The sequence below is a fragment of the Oryzias melastigma genome, unplaced genomic scaffold (assembly GCF_002922805.2).
Source record: "Oryzias melastigma strain HK-1 unplaced genomic scaffold, ASM292280v2 sc00317, whole genome shotgun sequence".
Lineage (NCBI taxonomy): Eukaryota > Metazoa > Chordata > Actinopteri > Beloniformes > Adrianichthyidae > Oryzias > Oryzias melastigma.
This window is the reverse complement of record NW_023416923.1, coordinates 101,653-118,894: the sequence shown is the minus strand read 5'-3', so window position 1 is coordinate 118,894 and position 17,242 is coordinate 101,653. Positions and strand designations below refer to the sequence as shown.

General features: G+C 37.1%; 2 protein-coding genes across 2 annotated transcripts in view; both read left to right on the top strand.

The window, feature by feature from the left end:
- The window catches only part of LOC112140462 (gastrula zinc finger protein XlCGF57.1), an 18,222-nt gene extending 8,127 nt beyond the window's left edge, over window positions 1-10,095 (top strand). The window contains exon 2 of the mRNA XM_024263422.2: window positions 6,313-10,095. Within this exon, the coding sequence (XP_024119190.1) occupies window positions 6,313-7,937 (1,625 nt within the window). The 3' untranslated portion in view covers window positions 7,938-10,095. The remainder of the gene's footprint in view (window positions 1-6,312) is intronic.
- Window positions 10,096-13,490: 3,395 nt separating this feature from the next.
- Window positions 13,491-16,010, top strand: LOC112140463 (gastrula zinc finger protein XlCGF52.1-like). The gene has a single exon (XM_024263423.2). It carries the CDS (start codon window positions 13,640-13,642, stop codon window positions 14,840-14,842), a length of 1,203 nt encoding a protein of 400 aa, XP_024119191.1. The 5' UTR covers window positions 13,491-13,639; the 3' UTR covers window positions 14,843-16,010.
- The last annotated feature ends 1,232 nt before the right edge of the window (window positions 16,011-17,242 follow it).

The following is a 17,242-nucleotide window of genomic DNA, read 5'->3' as shown; positions in this document are numbered from 1 at the left end:
GGTCCGTACGACCAAGAAAAAAGCTCAACAGTGAAGCCACGGATTAAGAAAATTATGTGCAAACTCACTTACACTTCTTACAAAGGAAAATAAAAAGTGCGACCGACAATAAGATTTAGGTTCTTACAGTAGCTAGCTATGAGCTAGCCAAACAATGCAGCACCGTGCATCTTGACCGAACATTTTACATGTTTCCAAAATGAATTTCCATCAGTTTCTGTGCAGGTTGAACGTAAATATGTGCGATTAACATCCGCTATGTTTAAAAACATGAAACATTAATAAAAACATCAAAGAACCAAACTAGCATGTCTCTCATGAGTTGCTAGCACCCACTTTAGCCTAAACTTTAGCACACAGTTCACGGTTCCCTGCCTGATTTCTCTCTATTAAAATGTGATTCCTGTCCTGTGATGATTCCTCTCCATCTAGGGCTGGGCGATATTGGATTTTTCATATCACGATATTGTTTTTTTCATATTGTGCGATAACAATATTAAAAACGATATCAAATAACTATATTTTTCAAAGTAATCTTTATTGCACACAGCTTTAAAAGACTACAAACAAATTCAAATGTTTGAACTTTCAAGTTTAACAGGAAAATAAACAAAAAATGGACACGCAATTATGTCAATATAAAAAAAAGTGCAATAAACTAAAAAAAACTTATAGAGGATAATCTGTTTTAGCTTCTCTTTACTCTCTGTTTGCGCCAATGTTAGCTTAGCTTACCTAGATGATGATTCCCCCTTCAGCGTTATCACTCGGTTACACCATGCTTCCTCTTCAGGTGTTCATGCACTACCGTAGTGCTTTCATGGGACACAAGTTCTGCAGATATTGCACTAGAAACTTCTTTCAACATTTTTTTTTATACTTTATAAACAACGGTCTTTCCTTGTTTCCCTCCACAGTAATGATGGGGATTCTGTCTTTTCTCAGAGATTCAGTTCTTTTGCATTAGCTCTCTAGAAACAGTGGCTCTTTCTGCTACCAAATTTATTTTTTTTGTAATTATATTTTATTGTCTTTTCAAACAAACAACAACAAAACAAACAAACAAAAAAACCAACAACATAAACCAGCACAGCAGATATTTACCTAGTTCAAGGTGCACACAGATTCTACAGATTCTAACATGTTAACTGATTACTTTGAAATACAAAATGTGGACCTCCTTTACAAAGTATATCAGCATTTCTTGAGGAAGATGGTCCAGATAGAGCTGCAAAGTCTTGTAAAAAATGTCAGAGTTACCCTTTAACAGGGCTCTGAGTCGCTCCATTGGAAAAACTTTAAAAGTCTCTCTCTACCATTGTGTAATGGATGGAGGTTGCACTTATATCCTTTGTAATAGTAAACATCTCCTGGCCAGGTGTAAAAGTTTGTGGAACAATGTCATCTGTCCAGGTAACAGAGGTAGCTTTTCATACTGGCCTAAAAGAAACAAAACTGGGTCCAAGGCAAAAGATTCATGAAAAATTGAGCTGAGCTCTGTGGCAATATTTAGCCAAAATCTGGAGATGGACGGACATTGCCAAACACAGGGATAATAAGTTGCAACAGTGTTTTTACACTTTACACAGAGAGGTGAGCGTTGTGGTTGAATTTTATGCAAAACTTGTGGAGTACATTGAGTCCTGTGTAAAATATTGGTTTTCCCTGAGTTTGATACATGTAAATGTTTTCTTTGCAGACACAAAAGCATTTCACCAAGTTTCATCATTAAGTTCAATCCCAAAGTCTGACTCCCAACGACATTTGGATTTCTCACTTGTGACAGGATTTGATGCCATTAATTGTGCATAACAGAGAGATAGGAATTTCTTCTTGGAGGTGGCGTTTTCATTAAATTTGAGAAGAAAATTTTCCACTTTGTTTAAAATCGGTTGGTCTCTTGGGAAAGAAAGGGATTTCTGAACAAAGTGTCTCACCTGGAGGAAACCTAAAAAATCTCTGTATTCTATTTTGTATTTATCTTGAATTTGTCCGAAAGACAAAAATTCACCTCTTTCAAATAAGTTACAGACAAGTTTTAAACCCTTACCATGCCATTTGTTAAATATACCAAAATCTAAGCCTGGGAAGAATGCTTGGTTTTTAAGAAGAGGCTGCATCACACTGGAATAGTTTTTACTACCCACATGATTCCTGATGCTGTTCCAGAGTTTAAGTGTGGTAAGAAGAATAGTGTTGTTCTTTATCCCCACAGGAAGTGTAGTTGGATCCAAGGATAATAGACTCAGTAATGAGAGAGGCTCACAACACCAACTGTCTACATGCAATTCAGATTGATGTAAAAATGAATATAACCATCCTGATATAATGCGTACATGACAGGCCCAATAGTAATACTGAAAGTTAGGTAACGCCTGACCTCCCCTATCAACTGGAAGTTGTAAAGCCCTCATTTTAACCCTAGGTTTCTTTCTGTGCCATATAAATTTGGACAAGAATCTCTCAATCTCAGTGAACGTGCTTTTGTTAATCTTAAATGGTAACATTTGGATGGGATAGGATGTTCATCTTTATTAAGCTTATCCTGCCTATAAATGACAGAGGGAGGTCAAACCACCTGTTTAGATCACTCTTAGCAGATTGCAAGGCCATCTTAAAGTTTAATTTATACAGCTCTGATATATTCGCAGATATCCTTAAACCTAAGTATGCACAGTAAAACCTTCATATGAAAATTAGCAGGAGGGTCCCATCGCTCCCTGTGGCTACCCAATGGCAAGGCATCAGATTTGTCAAAATTTATCTTGCATCCTGATATTTGGCTGAATTGTTTAATAATATGAAGTAGAATTGGAATGGATGTCTCTGTTTTTTTTTATAAATAACAACAAGTCATCTGCATAAAGGGAAATTTTGTATTCAATGTTGTTCAGTTTGATTCCAGATATCCCCGAATGAGTTCCTATAGCCTCTGCCAGGGGCTCCAAAGCAAGTGCAAATAATAGGGGAGAGAGGGGACAGCCCTGACGAGTTCCTCTTCCCAAAGGGAAAGAATCAGATATTGATCTGTTCACCAAGACCCTTGCAGTGGGGGCACTATATAATAGTTTAATCCACCTGATGAAATCCTGTCCCATACCAAACTGATCCAGCACACTGAATAGATACCCCCACTCCACCCGATCGAACGCCTTCTCAGCGTCTAATGAGATCGTAAGGGCTTTGCAGTTATTGCTCTGTGAAAATTGAATAATATTTAAGAGTCGACGCACATTGGAGTGGAAATACCTATCTTTAACAAAGCCAGTCTGGTCAGGCTTCACCAGAATCAGCAACACTCCCTCCAGTCTCTTAGCCAAAATCTTGGATAAAATCTTACAATCTACTCCAAGCAAGCTGATAGGTCTATAAGATGTGCACTCATCAGGAGGCTTGTCCTTTTTCATAATCAAAATATATGTGCCATATTTAAGGTTGGGGGAAGTATTCCATTCTCAAGAGATTCTTTAAACATATTCAATAATGGGTTGAGATTTTTTTTAGCCATCTTTTTATAAAAAATCAGGCCCCAATCCAGCAGGGCCTGGTGCCTTCCCACTTTTCAGTGATTTAATGGCTTTCAGAACTTCTTCTGTTGTACAACACAGTACATTGTGCAGGAATATAGTTCTCTTGATAAAACTCTTTCATAATTTTGCATATTATTTTAGATTCAAAATGTACACCACCTCTTTTATCTCTAAGGGAAGGTATTGCACAAGATCCACCCTTCCCTTGAGCAAGTCGGGCAAGAAGGCGTCCAGGTTTGTTTCCAGATTCAAACAACCTGTGTTTTGCATAAAACATTGTCGTTTCTGCTTTTTGGCAAATTGATTTTTAGGTTGTTTTTTGCTTTATTTAATTTATTATAAACTACTATATAAGATTATGCACGAAATCCATAATGTAAACATGTTTTTATTCATATAAAGTGTAAATTATGTATATGCTGTCATTTATCCCTTCCAGATAAAATGTAAAAAATAAATGACAAAAAAACTATTAACTTTTCAGTTTTTAACGCTATACATTTGACGTTTTGTGCTGATGTTGTCTCTCGGTCTATGTTTGAGGTTTAATTAAATATTCCCCTCTCTCTGCGTGGATATCACGGTCACTGACGGTCACTGTTTAGTAACTAACATAAATATCATGATCCAGGGTTAGTTCCCCGCCTCTTCTACCATCGCACCACGCTCAAAATCATTTGAGAAAGACCGCTTTAACCCAATGCATTATGGGGGTTGTAGTGCATAAACTCACGCAGATGCCGGCATACTGTCGTTTCTGAGCTTCATTCTTTTGTTCACTTTTTAAACTGTCTGTCATCGGATCCCGCAGGAAGCTACATCGCTAAACACGAACTTTACCTGTTATTTTTGTTGGAACAAAGAGACTTTATGAGCCGAATCAGAACAAGGAAGTGAGGACGTTAACCTCTTCTGATTGGTCAGATTGATGACATGTGATCAAGCGTCAAGCAATGATTGGCGGAGACAGTTGAAGGGGGCGGGACTTTTCTTAAAGCAGAGTTTGCAGCTAGTTTTGCGGCTGGATTGTGGTAACATCATTCTGATTAAAAAATTATTTATAGAATCAAAGAAAAATGTATTTTACGATCTTCCATATTATAAACTATCCAGTGTTAAATCAGGGCCGTTTGGATGAACACAGAGCTGATACCATAGTGATGGTAAATGTTTTAGATATGTGAAAATGGGTAATTTCCCGCGGCACACCAGACCATCTCTCACGGCACATTAGTGCGCCGCGGCACACTGGTTGAAAAACACTGATTTAGAGGAAATGGACTGTTTAGACCTGAGTGAAAGCTTCATGTCTGATCTTAAAGCACCTGCCCAGCAGTCACTTGAGTTCCATACTCACATTGGTGGCCATTATCCTAAGATCCTTGGTTCTTTACTTGGATGCTTACTCTCATCTGGGATTGCTTCAGAGGGATTAACAATTTTCTCTCAAAAGTGCGGTAGATATGGTAGCAGATGCTTAAAGGAAAAATATGAATACTAGGAATTAGTAATAGTAGGTGATAATTATTCATGTAAGAATTTTTGGAAATGGTAGTGTTAGTTCCTTTTGAGCTTTAGATCTTTGGATGATTATGTTCCATGTTTACACGAAAAATTATTTAAAAAAAAAGAAGTGATTTTCTTTAAAAGTATGACAGTTAGGTAATACCTAGTCATGTGAGAGAGTTTGGTGACTTTAGAATCTTCAGAACATTTGAACGTTTTTGATCAGATATGATATCTCGGTTAAAATTTAAAGCAAGTATTTTCTTTCTTAATCATTGTTGTAGCATGGATATGATGAGTTTTATGACTAGATCATATGAATTTAACTATTTATCTGTTTTTGAGGGATTACGAATTTATTTATTTTTGAAATTCATCTTCTTCTGAACCCTGCACTCTTCAGCTGCCTCACTGCCATCTCTCTGTCGGAAGCAGGAGAGCGCTGTTCTTAATAAAAAGAAACAAAACCCGGGTATTTTAATCTTTTATACTTTTACTTTTTATCTTTCAAATGCCTTTGTAGGTCATTGTTTGAGTTAAGACAAAACGCAAGAGACACTTGCTGAGGATTTAAATGTTTATTAAGAGTTTTTGAGCCTCTTGGTCTGAATCTGTGAATGCTTACTTGCTAACTTTACCGAACAGTTTAACCTCCCGCTCCAACTGCTTCTGTATTCTGCTGCACTGTACAACAGTAAAATGTTGTGATTCCTTAATGATATGCAGACCTCTACTAGAGCATTTATTTGAAATGACACACGTTAAAATAAGAATGGTGGATGTGAATTGCGTTGCGTTTGATCGGAAAATGAATTTGAATGATGCGCACCATGTGGTGGGGGTAGCGGATTCGCGGTACTCCTGTGTGCAAAGGATCAGGATATGTTACACCCCTAACCAATGTGCTTTTTTTTCACTATGAGCACATCCGGAGACCCACGTATCGCCACTTATGCCTCCTTTTGCGGTATGCATGCCGCACTGGCCTGATACCGCGATGACTGTAAATTTGTGGTTTATTGTGGAGACCTAAAAAACACAATTAAATTGTTTCTTTGATTAGGTGTTTGACCCACTGAAGACTGGAAGATGAACATCCCCTCTTAGGGTTGTTCCTTATAATGAGAACTAATGAGTTACTTAAGATAAATTAGAGTTGTGCAGATGCTGACTGAGATTATCTAGATTTGTACTGGTGTTTTGTTAAATAGACATGTTTTAAAACACAACATCCTTCTACAAGTATAAAAGGTCCTCTGTGTTTATGTTCTTGCAGTCCTCCCTCAGTTTGTAACTGAAGAGGAAGATCTCTACAGCCAGCAGAGGATTTTTGGAGTGAGACAGAAGGAACAAGAACCTGCACATATTAAAGAGGAGCAGGAGGAACAAGAACCTCCACACATTAAAGAGGAACAGGATGAACCAGAACCATCACAGATTAAAGAGGAGCAGGATGAACCAGAACCATCACAGATTAAAGAGGAGCAGGATGAACCAGAACCATCACAGATTAAAGGGGAACAGAAGGAACAAGAACCTCCACATATTAAAGAGGAGCAGGAGGAACAAGAACCTCCACACATTAAAGAGGAACAGGAGGATCCAGAACCTCCACAAATTAAAGAGGAACAAGAACGGTTCTGCATCAGTCAGGATGAGGAACAACTTCATCTGAAGCAGGAGACTGAAACATTGATGGAGATTCCTATTTTTAAGGAAAATGAGAACAATGAAGGAGATCTAAACAATCAGCAGAGCTTTAATGCAGAAGAAGATGAAGAAGGAAGCCAACACGAAGAACTAACTATAGACAAAGAGGCAGATGCACAGAACAGAGATCAGAGGAAGAGAAAAGACAGAATTCATGTCCACAGTGTGGACAGCTCTCACATATCAGAAAGTCAATGTGACTCTGTTGTTAGAAAAAACACTAAGAAAGCAACTTTAGTTAAGAAACGCAAACAATCCCCACACAAAAAGATACTTTCTTCTATAGAGGCGGGTGAAAGCTCAGGAATTGTTAGTAATCTCTTTCCCTACTCAAAAACTGAGTGTGATGGCAGACTTTATTTCTGTCCAGAATGCAGTAAAAGTTTTGGTTACTGGTCTGAGTTTAGAATTCACAAGTTAACTCACACAGGAGATAAGCCTTTTTCTTGTAAAGAATGTGATAAAAGTTTTACTGCTTCTTATGATCTTAAAATACACTTGAGAACTCATACAGGAGAGAAGCCTTTTTCTTGTAATGAATGCAATTTTAGTTGTAGTCGTGCATCTAATCTGAAATCACACATGAGAACTCACACTGGAGAAAAGCCTTTTTCCTGTACAAAATGTGATAAAACTTTTACTCAATTATATAGTGTCAAATCCCACATGAGAACTCATACAGGAGAGAAGCCCTTTTTTTGTAAAGAATGTGATACAAGTTTTAGTCGTGCATCTTATCTCAAATCACACATGAGAACTCACACAGGAGAAAAGCCTTTTTCTTGTAAAGAATGTGATAAAAGTTTTAGTGGAATGTCTAGCCTCAAAAGACACATGATAACTCACACTGGAGAGAAGCAATTTTTTTGTAAAGAATGTGATTCAAGTTTTAGTCGTGCACCTTATCTCAAATCGCACATGAGAACTCACACAGGAGAAAAGCCCTTTTCTTGTAAAGAATGTGGTACAAGTTTTAGTCGTGGATCTAGTCTAAAAATACACATGAGAACTCATACAGGAGAAAAGCCCTTTTCTTGTACAGAATGTGAAAAAAGTTATAGTCGTGGATGTAGTCTTAAAATACACATACAAACTCACAAAGGAGAAAGGCCCTTTTCTTGTACAGAATGTGAAAAAAGTTATAGCAGTGCATCTCATCTCAAAACACACATGATAACTCATACAGAATAGAAGACATTTTCTTATAAAAATTGTGATAAAAGATTTAGTCAAATATCTAGTCTCAAGTCACAGATTAGAACTCATGTGTGATTTCTCAGAAAAGATGTTTTAGTCAAAAAAAAATTTAAAGGCCATTGTGTGGAAACACTTTGAATTTTGTAAAGTGGTGACCATACAGTGTGGTAGAATGTTCTTATAATGTTCTGAATCACACTGGTTAAAGTTTTTGCTAAAGAGGTTCTGCATCAATCTTATGTCAGTGAAACGGATGGTTTAAAATGAACCAAAATCTAAAGTGAAACAAATCGACAACTACAAATATCAAATCGTTGTTAAAAATGAATCATTACACCCCCAATGTAAACAGAGCCACAGGCTGATGGCCTCCATACTGAGCATATTGATGTAGTAATTCAGTTAAAAGAAGTCAGGCGTTAGTATAGAAAACAAAGAAATGAAGAGTTTTCTGACAGGTGCTGCAAACATCTTTCTTCTTCTTCTTTGATATTCTTATTTTTAAGATACTTCTAAATGTTTTTAACATCTATTAACTGCAATTATCAAGATCCTTAGAATAAAGGATTTATATATTTCAATGTATGTATATTATTCTATACAATGAGTCTCACTGTTTAAAATGTTTGATTAAAAAATGTCACATTTTTAAAAAAAAAATATTCTTAAAGATGAACCAGTACATATAAATGTGTTGTATTTAATCACCATAGTTTAATCTTCATCTTTTAAATTGTTTCATTTTGGTTCTAACTCATGCTGATACAATGTGCATGTTGTCTAAGCCTTTGTTACTATGACAGCACTGGAAATATTTTGTTTGCATCTTTAATTGTAATACTTTTTATGAGATTGGTAAACATTTCATTGTAGTTTTAGAAAGGTATTGACTGGAGTTGATATTTTTTGCGGCATATAAGCAATTTCTTTAGGAAAGGATTTTTCCAAAATGGCGACGTGTGTTTCTATCTTGTGTTCAAGTGATTCCTGTTTAGAATCAGATATTAGAAGTGTTTCTCTGCTCTTTTTAGTTGTCAGTGTTCTGTTCCAGCCTTTCCTGTGAAGAATAAAGTGGACGTGAACATCAGTCAGAAGTGTGGAGTCCTTTCTGCTGTTTGTTGGTTCTCTGCAGATTCCAAAGCTGGACTCCTCAAGTCCAATTCTGACTGCTGAACTCAGGACTGAGCTCAGATCACAGAGCTCCATCAGGAAGTGTGAAGAAGACTGAAGTCGGCAAACTGCTTCTCTGGTTTTCTCATCAGTCCGAGTGCAGCAGCGAGCTCAAAAGAAACCTTCAAACTTTGTACTTGTGAAGGTTGGCCAAAGGTGGACCCTCAGCATTTATGAAAAGCTGTTGGTGGACTCAAGAACCACAGGGAGACGGGCATCTTTAGAGCTCTGATCCCTTTTTTAATTTCAACCGCAGGCAACGTGACATGGCAGCCCAAAAACAACCCCTCCAAACTTTACAAAAAAACACCACTTATATACAATTCAGACCATTCAGACCATACCATAAACTTAGAAGTAGGGCCAACTGCCTGACCAAATGTAAACAGTGAGTGTAAAACCAATGGGTAAAATGAGATGTTTAACTAACCATAAAGTGACTGGGAAAACTAATAATTAATAAGAAACTAAATGCATGATCAAACCAACAATAAGGAACAAAACAAAACAAAAGGTCTCGAGATCCACCCCTCTCCATTTCAGCTGATGGTTCTTCCAGGCCAAGCTGATTGATGGCAAACTGGATCACAGCTGGTGTCCAAGGGAGGCCTTCATGGCACGCTTCATGGAAACACTCCCCTCTGGTGGACACTCAAAAACAAAGAAATTAATGGAGAGAACAAAACACAAAAATGTCATATGGTGAGCTTTCACCTCAAGTGAGGGAGGATGCGATCACGAATCCTCACTACTGCAGTGAGGAAACAAAATATTCGGGACCTGTCCACACCGGTGACCCCCCAATCAAGTTCACAGAGTACGCTACCACAGGACCCCCCAGATCCAAGCAAAGAGCCAGACCCTGGAGATCCCACTGCAGCGACCCCGTTCACTGAGAAAGGTCAATCACTGATGTGGAGGATCCCTCAGAGGAAGACATTTGAGTTAAAAATGTAAAAGGAGTAAAATAGATTAAAATGAATAGATAAATAAAAAAAAAAGATATAAATTAAAAGACAAGTAAAATAAATAAATAAATATATACATACATAAAAAATAGACCGACATAATTCAGTAAAAATCAATAAATATTAAGTAAAAGTAGAGGATAAAAGAAAATATCAAATCAACAAAAAGCCAGGTTAAAAAGGTGGGTCCTGAGCCTCCCTTTAAAAACATGAACAGTCTCTGCGGCCCTGACGCATTCTGGGAGGCTGTTCCACAGGCGAGGTCCATAATGACTGAATGAGGCCTCGCCGCATGTTTTAGTTCTAACTTTTGGAATAACCTAAAGGCCTGTTTCAGAGGACCTCAGGCTCCGCGAGGGCTCATACCTTAAAATCATATTAGATAAATAAGAGGGCCCAATACCGTAAAACATTTATAAACCAATAAAAGAATTTTAAAATCAATTCTGAATTTCAAAGGGAGCCAATACAGCGATTTTAAAATCGGTGTAATGTGTTCCCGCCCCCTGGTCCTCGTCAGCATGCGTGCGGCTGAGTTTTGTAATAGCTGAAGGTTTGATATCCTTTTTCTGGGAAGACCAGAGAGCAGGGCATTACAATAATCTAGTCTACTTGAAACAAAAGCATGCATCAGCACCTCTGTGCTGGCAAGAGAGAGGAATGGGCGGACTCTGGCAATATTTTTAAGATGATAAAATCCTGTTTTTGTTATGTTTTTAATTTGTGGAATAAAATTAAACTCAGAGTCGAAAATCACACCCAGGTTTCTCACGCATTGAGAAGTTTTATAGTTTTTTAGTTTAGATAAAACAAACTCTCTCTTGTCCTCAGAACCGATCACTAAAACCTCTGTTTTGTCCGGGTTGAGCTGTAAAAAGTTCTCTGTCATCCATGACTTAATGTCTAAAATACAATTTAAAAGAACGTTGACCAACTCTTCATCATCAGGAGACACGGCAATGTAAAGTTGTGTATCATCAGCGTAGCTGTGAAAACAGACGCCATGTCTCCTGATGACGTCCCCAAGTGGCAGCATATATAAATTAAAAAATAATGGACCTAAAATTGAGACTTGGGGGACCCCACAATTGATGTCAAAGACCTTTGAAGAGCATGTATCCATACTTACATAAAATCTACGATCTGTGAGATAGGAATAAAACCACACCACCTCTTATATCTCTAAGGGAAGGTATTGCACAAGATCCACCCTTCCCTTGAGCAAGTCGGGCAAGGAGGCGTCCAGGTTTGTTTCCAGGTTCAAACAACCCGTGTTTTGCATAAAACATTGTTTCTGCTTTTTGGCAAATTGATTTTTAGGTTGTTTTTTGCTTTATTTAATTTATTATAATCTACTATATAAGATTATGCACAAAATCCATGATGTAAACATGTTTTTATTCATATAAAGTGTGAATTATGTATATGCTGTCATGTATCCCTTCCAGATAAAATGTAAAAAATAAATGACAAAAAAACTATTTACTATTCAGTTTTTAACTCTATACATTTGACGTTTTGTGCTGATGTTGTCTCTTGGTCTCTGTTTGAGGTTTAATTAAATATTCCCCTCTCTCTGCGTGGATATCACGGTTACTGACGGTCACTGTTTAGTAACCAACATAGATGGCATGATCCCGGGTTTGTCCCCCGCCCCTTCTACCATCCACGCTCACAATCATTTGAGAAAGACCGCTTTAACCCAATGCATCATGGGGGTTGTAGTGCATAAACTCACGCAGATGCCGGCATACTTGCGTTTCTGAGCTTCATTCTTTTGTTCACTTTTTAAACTGTCTGAAGTCGGATACCGCTGGAAGCTACACCGCTAAACACGACCTTTACCTGTTATTTTTGTTGGAACAAAGAGACTTTATGAGCCGAATCAGAACAAGGAAGTGAGGACGTTAACCTCTTCTGATTGGTCAGATTGATGACATGTGATCAAGCCTTCAGCAATGTTTGGCGGAGACAGTCGAAGGGGGTGGGACTTTAGCAGATGATTAGAAAAAATATGAATACTATGAATTAGTAATAATAGGTGATAATTATTCATGTAAGAATTTTTGGAAATGGTAGTGTTAGTTCCTTTTGAGCTTTAGAACTTTGGATGATTATGATCCAAGTTTACACAAAAAAATCCTTAAAAAAAGAAGTGGTTTTCTTAAAAAATACTTGTTGTAGTATGACAGTTAGGTAATACCTAGTCATGTGAGAGAGTTTGGTGACTTTAGAATCTTCAGAACATTTGAACGTTTTTGATCAGATCAGATATTGCGGTTAAATTTGAAAGCAAGAGCGCTGTTCTTAATAAAAAGAAACAAAACCCGGATATTTTAATCTTTTATACTTTTACTTTTTATCTTTCAAATGCCTTTGTAGGTCGTTGTTTGAGTTAGGACAAAAAGCAAGAGACACTTGCTGAGGGTTTAAATGTTTATTAAGAGTTTTTGAGCCTCTTGGTCTGAATCTGTGAATGCTTACTTGCTAACTTTACCAAACAGTTTAACCTCCCGCTCCAACTGCTTCTGTATTCTGCTGCACTGTACAACAGTGAAATGTTGTGATTCCTTAATGATATGCAGACCTCTACTAGAGCATTTATTTGAAATGACACACGTTAAAATAAAAATGGTGGATGTGAATTGCGTTGCGCTTCTTCGGAAAATGAATTTGAATGAATCGCACCATGTGGTGGGGGTAGCGGATTTGCGGTACTCCTGTGTGCAAAGGATCAGGATATGTTACACCCCTAACCAATGTGCTTTTTTTTTTACTATGAGCACATCCGGAGACCCACGTATCGCCACTTATGCCTCCTTTCACGGTATGCATGCCGCACTGGCCTGATACCACGATGACTGTAAATTTGTGTTTTATTGTGCAGGCCTAAAAAACACCATTAAATTGTTTCTTTGATTAGGTGTTTGACCCACTGAAGACTGGAAGATGAACATCCCCTCTTAGGGTTGTTACTTATAATGAGAACTAATAAGTTACTTAAGCTAAATTAAAATTGTGCAGATGCTGACTGAGATTATCTAGATTTGTATTGGTGTTTTGTTAAATAGACATGTTTTAAAACACAAAATCCTTCTAAAATATAAAAGGTCCTCTGTTTGTGTTTATGTTCCTGCAGTCCTTCCTCAGTTTGTAACTGAAGAGGAAGATCTCTACAGCCAGCAGAGGATTTTTGGAGTGAAACAGAAGGAACAAGAACCTGCACATATTAAAGAGGAGCAGGAGGAACAAGTACCATCACAGATTAAAGAGGAACAGGATGAACCAGAACCATCAAAGATTAAAAAGGAACAGGAGAAACAAGAACCTCCACAGATTAAAGAGGAACAGGATGAACCAGAACCATCAAAGATTAAAAAGGAACAGGAGGAACCAGAACCATCACAGATTAAAGGGGAACAGGAGGAACCAGAACCTCCACAAATTAAAGAGGAACAGGAGGAACCAGAACCATCACAGATTAAAGAGGAACAAGAATGGTTCTGCATCAGTCAGGATGAGGAACAATTTCATCTGAAGCAGGATACTGAAACATTGATGGAGATTCCTACTTTTAAGGAAAATGAGAACAATGAAGGAGATCTAAACAATCAGCAGAGCTTTAATGCAGAAGAAGATGAAGAAGGAAGCCAACACGAAGAACTAACTATAGACAAAGAGGCAGGTGCACAGAACAGAGATCAGAGGAAGAGAAAAGACAGAATTCATGTCCACAGTGTGGACAGCTCTCACACATTAGAAAGTCAATGTGACTCTGTTGTTAGAAAAAACACTAAGAAAGCAACTTTAGTTAAGAAACGCAAACAATCCCCACACAAAAAGATACTTTCTTCTATAGAGGCAGGTGAAAGCTCAGGAATTGTTAGTAATCTCTTTCCCCACTCAAAAACTGAGTGTGATGGCAGACTTTATTTCTGTCCAGAATGCAGTAAAAGTTTTGGTTACTGGTCTGAGTTTAGAATTCACAAGATAACTCACACAGGAGAGAAGCCTTTTTCTTGTAAAGAATGTGATAAAAGTTTTACTGCTTCTTATGATCTTAAAGTACACTTGAGAACTCATACTGGAGAGAAGCCTTTTTCTTGTAATGAATGCAATTTTAGTTGTAGTCGTGCATCTAATCTGAAATCACACATGAGAACTCACACTGGAGAAAAGCCTTTTTCCTGTACAAAATGTGATAAAACTTTTACTCAATTATATAGTGTCAAATCCCACATGAGAACTCATACAGGAGAGAAGCCTTCTACTTGTAAAGAATGTGATAAAAGTTTTAGTGGAATGTCTAGTCTCAAAAGACACATGAGGACTCACACTGGAGAAAAGCCCTTTTTTTGTAAAGAATGTGATACAAGTTTTAGTCGTGCATCTTATCTCAAATCGCACATGAGAACTCACACAGGAGAAAAGCCTTTTTCTTGTGCAGAATGTGGTACAAGTTATAGTCGTGGATCTAGTCTAAAAATACACATGAGAACTCATACAGGAGAAAAGCCCTTTTCTTGTACAGAATGTGAAAAAAGTTATAGTCGTGGATGTAGTCTTAAAATACACATAAGAACTCACACAGGAGAAAGGCCCTTTTCTTGTACAGAATGTGAAAAAAGTTATAGCAGTGCATCTCATCTCAAAACACACATGAGAACTCATACAGAAGAGAAGACATTTTCTTATAAAAATTGTGATAAAAGATTTAGTCAAATATCTAGTCTCAAATCACAGATTAGAACTCATGTGTGATTTCTCAGAAAAGATGTTTTAGTAAAAAAAGAATTTAAAGGCCATTGTGTGGAAACACTTTGAATTTTGTAAAGTGGTGACCATACAGTGTGGTAGAATGTTCTTATAATGTTTTGTTTGTATTATTTTGATGTGAAAAAAACCACAGTGGAGTGAACTTTATAAAACTTGGATTTGTCAGTAATTCTTGTTTATTTGTTTATTTGTACACATGTTTAACACCTGATTATGTTGGAAGGAATACAAGTAATCTGGAAAACTTAACCTACACTATTCAGTACCAGGTATTTATTAATCACACTGGTTAAAATGTTTGCTAAAGAGGTCCTGCATCAATCTTATGTCAGTGAAATGGATGGTTTAAATGAACCAAAATCTAAAGTGAAAGAAATCGACAACTACAAATATCAAATCGTTGTTAAAAATGAATCATTACACCCCCAATGTAAACAGAGCCACAGGCTGATGGCCTCCATACCGAGCACATTGATGTAGTAATTCAGTTAAAAGAAGTCAGGCGTTAGTATAGAAAACAAAGAAATGAAGAGTTTTCTGACGGGTGCTGCAAACATCTTTCTTCTTCTAATTTGATATTCTCATTTTTAAGATACTTCTAAATGTTTTTAACATCTATTAACTGCAATTATCAAGATCCATAGAATAAAGGATTTATATATTTCAACATATGTATATTTATTCTATACAATGAGTCTCACTGTTTAAAATGTTAGATAAAAAATGTCAAATTAAAAAAATATATATTCTTAAAGATGAACCAGTACATATAAATGTGTTGTACTTGATCACCATAGTTTAATCTTCATCTTTTAAATTGTTTCATTTTGGTTCTAACTCATGCTGATACAATGTGCATGTTGTCTAAGCCTTTGTTACTATGACAACACTGGAAATATTTTGTTTGCATCTTTAATTGTAATACTTTTTATGAGATTGGTAAACATTTCATTGTAGTTTTGAAAAGGTATTGACTGGAGTTGATATTTTTTGCAGCATATAAGCAATTTCTTTAGGAAAGGATTTTTCCAAAATGGCGACGTGTGTTTCTGTCTTGTGTTCAAGTGATTCCTGTTTTGAATCAGAGATTAGAAGTGTTTTTCTGCTCTTTTTAGTCGTCAGTGTTCTGTTCCAATCTTTCCTGTGAAGAATAAAGTGGACGTGAACATCAGTCAGAAGTGTGGAGTCATTTCTGCTGTTTGTTGGTTCTCTGCAGGTTCCAAAGCTGGACTCCTCAAATCCAGTTCTGACTGCTGAACTCAGGACAGAGCTCAGATCACAGAGCTCCATCAGGAGGTGTGAAGAAGACTGAAGTCGGCAAACTGCTTCTCTGGTTTTCTCATCAGTCCGAGTGCAGCAGCGAGCTCAACAGAAACCTTCAAACTTTGTTCTGGTTTTATTGAGTCTCTTTAAGTTTCAGATATTATCTTGAAAAATTCGCCCAGCATTTGCAGCTTTAAGAATTTATGTTTTCCTGTTTTCATTTTTTAAACAGATTCATCTTTTCAAAGTAAGCCTGAAGAAATGTAACCAGAACGTTGTGATTCTAAATCAGGGGTCACCAACACGTCACACATGGGCGCCAGGTCGCCCTCGAGCACCTCATAAGTCGCCCGCCGGTCTCTTCTAAAAATAGCACAACTCACTTGTGAGCTGCTCGAAAATTTCATTTTATTGCGATGCAATTTTTTGAAATCACACTTGCCTTTACAAAGAATTAAAATTCAGAGAATTTTGAAAATATATGTTCATTATTGCTGAAGCCAAAAACGGCCTATCCCACTTTATTTTTTTGTTATATCTAGATAATCCATAACAGAATGAAGTGTCCAGTTCTCCCTTTCCCACATGGAGACGTTACCTGTTTTAAGATTCTTTATTTTGTGGTTAACAACAGAAGCAATAGAAGAAAACACTTCACAAAAGTTGTTTTTAGTCAATTCTTTTACTTATTAGCGGAGCTTCGCTTCCCAAACACCTGAGTGAACCGCCCCCTCCCTTTATTTCCCCCAAACCCCAGCTGCTTCCCCATTAACTCTGACATTTGAGTTGGATTGGATTTTTAATAATTAGTTATCTTTAATGGAAACACAATTTCTTAAAAAGAAAAAAAAACTCGCATTTTTAGAAAAACGTTTTTGCGAGAGCTGGTTTTGGGGCGTATTGTAATGGATGGAGATTTTTCTCAAAACTGTAATGGAAATTGACTTTTTTCTGATTAAATGTGCTTCTGAAGTGTCTGTCCGAGTACAGCACAGCGGGCGCCACGACAGATCACCGTCACAGCTGATCGTGCATCTCCTCTGTAAAATCAATAACCAAGATTTCCTCATCACTTCACCTGCAGCCTGAATACGATGCAGAAGTCTCATTTGAGGATCATCA

Bases quoted from the DNA above. Each gene is read 5' to 3' on its own strand.
- LOC112140463 (XM_024263423.2), top strand. From the start codon at position 13,640: ATGGAGATTCCTACTTTTAAGGAAAATGAGAACAATGAAGGAGATCTA.